The sequence below is a fragment of the Pituophis catenifer genome, unplaced genomic scaffold (assembly GCF_029215685.1).
Source record: "Pituophis catenifer annectens isolate HBS135680 unplaced genomic scaffold, rPitCat1.0.hap2 SCAF_1, whole genome shotgun sequence".
NCBI lineage: Eukaryota > Metazoa > Chordata > Lepidosauria > Squamata > Colubridae > Pituophis > Pituophis catenifer.
In genome coordinates, this window is record NW_027256881.1 from 241,812,674 (window position 1) to 241,818,673 (window position 6,000).

Genomic DNA, 6,000 nt, shown 5'->3' on the forward strand with positions numbered 1-6,000 from the left:
GTGTTCTCGTGGTCCATCCTACTACTGCACACTGATTTGGAGTCCTGGAAGGAAGGCCTATCATTTAGGATCATTGCTGGTTTTGTTACTATTATACTATCATGCAAGGGAAAAGGCCCTTGCAAGATTTTCCTACCTCAGGAGCCGAAATAACTTGCTGTATCTCAATATGTCATGCCTTCCTTCAGGCAAGAATCTCTGAGTCTCCAGCTCTGTCATTATTGTTCTCTAAAAATGAGTCGGTGGTCCCAAGAGCAATGAAGGAAAACCGCTGTACTGTTAGTCCGACACAGCTATTCTTCTCACTTTTGAGCTCCTGGGTTGAGCCTATAGTTGCAGGAGGAATAGGCAAAATAGATTTCCAAGGACTAAATGAAACAGAAGTAATTAGGGGAGCTTCTTCAGCCTCTTGGTAACTCTCTAGGTCATCCAAATATTAAACTTCAGGTTTTAGGGCACTTTTCCTGGTGGCATTCTAATGTATTCCCCATCCTTGGACTCAGGAGAGAAGAAAATAGATTATGCCATTAGTTCCTTTGCAAGGGTTGTAGAATATTGAATAATGAATGTTCCTCTCCTTTTTATTTATAGGCAACTGATTCGGTGGGTGAAATACTGCTGTGTCTTAGCTATTTACCCACAGCAGAGCGATTGACTGTAGTTGTGGTTAAAGCCAAGAATCTTGTGTGGACTAATGGAAGAATGACTGCAGGTCAGTAGGATGCCCTCTTGTCCCTTCCTCCACCCCCTCTCCCCAGTGCTGGATAAATTATAAACATGATGCCTCAGCATTCAGTGAATGGGTCAGCAATGGTTGAGAGTACAATCTGGTTCTCTTGCAACTCGAGTTGGAGTAATAATGTATTGCAATCTATTTCATCGTATTTAAAGATTTAGTTCTGCTACAAAACCAGGGAGTGGAAAAAATGACACACATACTAATGTCTGTAATATATTCTCTGTATTATAAAAGTATTGATCGGTGTAAAACTATGATAAGCTCTACTAAATCCATAGGATGAATGGAAGAATTCTGATTTCTGTATGCTGGTAGCAGATGACTTTATTTCTAAATTCAGTGAATGATCCACATCTGCTACCCACATTCTGAGACTGAAATACATTCCAACCACTCAGTAAAACCTTAGAAAAGTAGAAAGGATGGAGTGTAGTGATCCCTGCGCCCCAGTTCTCTAAAGCAGTTTTGTAGGGCCGAAGGGAACAAACACAGTGGCTGAAAAAAAATCTCATTTCTCCCACATTGGTCATCAGGCAGAATTAAATAATAATAATCTCCTCCTTCCATGATCCTAACTTTGAACATTTGCTAAATCTAAATTATAGATGTATAATTGATTTTTTCCAATAATATAAGATTCAAGGCAGAAAATATGGAGATTGGCTGAGGGATGGAGACCTTCGCAATGTGTTGCCAAGTTTCTATGGTCTTTTCCAGAAAGTGATCATAGAAGGACAGCCATTTTATATTTTAGAATGTCTCATTTTAAGCACTAAGCTACTTACTGTAAATAGCCATTAGCAGAAATTGAAAATCTGTAGGAGGTTACTGTCTTCAAAGAAATTAGGAAATGATCAGTTAATTTCCAATTTTAATTAATTGGATTTCTCCTGGTTGTGGTCAGCAAGTGTGTTTGTAGAAGTTAATGCATTCTACCCTGAAGACTCTGATTATAATGCTTTAAAATATGACCATAATGTGATACATATTTTTTTGTCATGTGGTAGCATACTTTCTATTCATCCTTGATGTCCAGAATAAAAAAGACAAGAGGTGGAACGTAGTAGCAGAAACTGCACCCACTGAAGTTATTACAGAGTTTCAAAGATAAAATAGGCATGGTGTGAAAACCATTTCTTTGGAATAGGGATCATCTTCTTACTCTTCCTTCAGATCCTTTTGTCAAAGTGTACTTGCTGCAAGATGGGAGGAAGATCAGCAAGAAAAAAACTGCAGTAAAGAGAGATGACACAAATCCAGTGTTTAATGAGGCCATGATTTTTTCAGTGCCAGCAATTGTCCTGCAGGTAAGAGCTCTCTGGTTCAAATGATGTATCCGGTGCCCTCCAGTGAAACGTCCCCTCCTCTCCCCCCCCCCCCGCTATAGGCACTAAAACATGTACAGTGCAGCAACACACTGGTGGTTTTGGTATCTATCTCTAGCCCAAGCATTCCTGGGACATTAGGTGCTATTGTGCAAGTGGTATTGAAGGACCCATATTCAGTTCTTGCCCTGATCTATAACTTAACTGTATAATTTACTAAAGTCTCTATCTGGATCAATATTGATTTGGTGGGTCACATTTGCATGTGACCCTACAGATGAACTACTCCTGAGTCATTCCAGTCAGGATTGTCTGCAGTGACTCAAGCAGTTATTTTTTTCCACAGCCCTACTGCTTGAGATGCTTTCAGCTAGAGATGCCAAGGATTGAATCTGGGACCTTGTACACGCTCTAATGTGCTCAGCTAGGCAGCTGTGCATTTTCTCATTTCAGTTTATGCTGAGTCAGGTGAATGGTGTATGATCATAAGTCAACTTTTGGCATGTCGATATAACTATTTTACATGTAAGCATATCCTGCTAGACTTACATCAGCCACAGACTGCTTAAACAGAACGATTGCCATTGGCCATAGAACTTGAAATAGTGACTCCCTCTGTATGTGCTTCAGAGTTTGAGGGATAAGAGTAGAATTATTAGCAAAAGTGAACAAACTGAAACAGAATAGGCTTATAGCATTCAATTCTGCAGTCTTAGTCCTGGTGATTTCCCAAGTTTTTCTTGATGGAAAATAGATTCTGTCTAGAAGGATTTGGCATAAAAGCAGAGGCTTTCAGATTAAATTCTGCGGGGGAAAAACTACATGGGAGATGTAAACCAATCAGCATGTTATATACTGCTCAAAAAAATAAAGGGAACACAAGCAGAAGTCATCCGAGATCTGAATGAATGAAATAGCCTTATTAAATACTTTGTTCTTTACATACAGTAGTTTATACACTGCTCAAACAACTAAAGGGAACACAAAACTACTGTATGTAACGAACAAAGTATTTAATAAGGCTATTTCATTCATTCAGATCTCGGATGTCTTCTGCTTGTGTTCCCTTTATTTTTTTGAGGTATATTCAGTGTATATTCAGCCTATTGGTAGGCTGAATATATAACTCCATTTGTTTTTCAGTCATTCAAAACCTTTTGTGCTGGAATCTAATGAATCCTATCTAAAAGAATAGTCTTCAAATGAGAAATCCCTGTATGAGGAAGCTTTATTCAGCAGCATGGAGACAAGTAAAAGGATGGGATATTACAATAACCAAGAAAAGGCTTACTTTTCTTGTTATCCCTCTTTTTCTTGAAGATGAGATGATCAGAAGAGATAGGATAAAGTTTCTGGAACAAGCGTTCACAAAAATGAACAGAATGGGAACAATGATAAAAAATTATTATACATAAATCTGCAGGTTGCCTGAAAACCTATTACTGTTTCATTTGCAAACAGAGCAAAGACCAACTTAGAATAAAGATGCAGCTACTAATTGCTATTGAAAGGTTGAGTTCATACACTTCAGTCTACATCAGAGCAGCAAAACTTTTCCCAAATAATAGGATTTACATTTGAAGACACATTTAGGAGTGGTCTAAGAAATTCATCCAAGATGAAGCTTCTAAAATTTGACTTGTTCAGACAAATGTCTTTTACTTCTCTCATGCAGTTGTTGAAATCCTGCATACTTTCAGTTTTAAATGCCTTTTTCCACATCAGCCTCTCCTCTCCTCTCCTCCCCTCCCCTCCCCTTTCCTTTCCTTTATTTTCTTTCCTTTCTGTCCTTCTTGTTCCTGATATGTCTTAAACTTCCTCCAAATGACAGAAATCGGGACTGTACATTGAGGGGCTTATTTAAATCACAGATGACCAATTTTCTGGAGAGATAAATACTGAAGTTGGTTTTGGAATGGGGTGATCAGATTCAGCATACAAAGCAAAAAAAAAAAAAATTAAACTAGATATTTTAATTAAACTAAACCAGTTAGTCTGATTACCACAGCAGTGACTTCTGAGAAGATGCTCAGCATGGCTGGTCCTGATGGAGCTCTATAGGTTACAAGATCATAGACTCATGGTTCCTTTTCCACTGCAGATTGCAGTGAATGGCTTAGGATAAAATGGAAACTTATACTAGTGTACACAGAAACACATTTTCCCCTGATGTTGTGAGGCTTTCATGGCTCTTGAGAAGCTGAAGTGATGGAGTGTGCCAAAGGAAACACTGAATATGCAGCATTTCCTTTAGAGCTGTGGGCCAGTTCATGTCCCATTGATGGGAAATTTCAGCACCGAGTTCCTGGAACTTCTCCCTGCCATCTGCTATCAGAACACAGTGATATTTTGCATTGTCCATCTCTACCCTCTCCTGTTGCTCTGAGGGATGCCCTTGCCACACACACACACACACACACACACACACACACACACCAGCACAGTGGCCAACTGGGGATTTTTAGTCTGTTTCCCTCTCAAAAAGCACAAAAGTGAGGTGTCTGTTGGCTGCCAATTTTTGTACTAATGGGATAATGGAGCACTAGAATGAAATCCCATCAAAGCCTCAAAGGGATGATGGAGCACAGGAATGAGGACACTGGGCAGCATTGCAGAAGTGTTGAAAAGGGTAAGATGTGCAAGCTTTGTGACTCTGGGCAAGTTCCCCAACTTTCAACCTTCCAACTGCATTACTTTTATTTAAACTAATCTGCATAACTGGGTGTAGTTTGTTAATTGAAGGTAGCACCATTCCAATGGTAGCTGTGTGCCATCAAAGACTCTAATCCTAATTTATGCCTTTACAGGAACTGTCTCTTCGGGTGACGGTCGCACAATGCTGTGAAGATGGGAGAGCTGAAAATATTGGCCATGTTGTCATAGGTCCGGCTGCAGGAGGCATGGGCATCACTCACTGGAATCAAATGTTGGCTACCTTGAGAAAACCTATATCCATGTGGCACCCACTTCGACAAAGCTAAGGGCGTACCTGCACCTCAACGAAAATAATCCAACACGGTGCTTAAATAAATAACTTCAGGAGACCGATGCTGTTGGAACAATGAATTTGTGAGACCATAAGAGTTTTTTAAAAATCTAAATATTCCTCACAAATAATAATAGCAGTGACAGATGATTATGTGATGATGGGTTGCCAAGACTACCCAAGCCTTGGAAAAGAATCATAGCTAAAACAATAAGAGAAGAAGATATATAAATACAGAGGGATGCCCGGTAGCTGGTGGACAAATAAGGTAGTCTTTTGATTCCGTCATTCTAACATCATCAACTTGGAGAGCCAATTTTTCTTGAAGTTCTTTCACACTAAGTCTTGCATTTCTACATTGTTTTTCTCTATTGAAGAAGACTTGAAAGGAAAGCTTATGGTATTTTATGCATTTGACTTCACCTATGTTTCGGACATGTTGACTTGGAAGATTCTTGGGAGTGAATGGGTCCTGCCTTGATATAAATGTATATGGATCACAATTTTATACTTCATTCCTTCTCACATTTGTTGGGAATCAAGTCTTGATTATTTCAGATAAATTTGGGCAAAATTACTTCCAACTAAAGTTGCTTAAGTCACATTTTTTGGCAACCATTGTCCCATGTGTCTTATCATGGCTGAGATTCAAGTACTGTTGTCCTGTTTGCCTGTTTTGGAGAAGAAAACTAAAAGGCTCATATTTGAGTAAATGTTTGACAGAGTGAACTTTTACAAAGGTGTGCATCATTAATAAATATGTGGACTACTGCTTGCTGTAAAAACTCAACAAATTTGCTTTGAAGATTCATGACTCTTTCTCCTCTCTTTGAATTATGGTAAAAATGTAATCCCATAGAGCACAGCACCATCACAGAGATGACCTCTGCTCATTCAATACCTACCTGGGCTCTGGCATGGTCCTGTTTAGTTCCAATGTCCAATAGGAA

General features: G+C 39.1%; 1 protein-coding gene across 1 annotated transcript in view; it reads left to right on the plus strand.

The window, feature by feature from the left end:
• Window positions 1–5,045, plus strand: part of SYT12 (synaptotagmin 12) — a 44,104-nt gene extending 39,059 nt beyond the window's left edge. Inside the window, exons 6-8 of the mRNA XM_070957364.1 lie at window positions 592–712; window positions 1,913–2,046; window positions 4,872–5,045. Coding sequence (XP_070813465.1) covers window positions 592–712; window positions 1,913–2,046; window positions 4,872–5,045 — 429 coding nt within the window. The remainder of the gene's footprint in view (window positions 1–591; window positions 713–1,912; window positions 2,047–4,871) is intronic.
• Window positions 5,046–6,000: the final 955 nt, after the last annotated feature.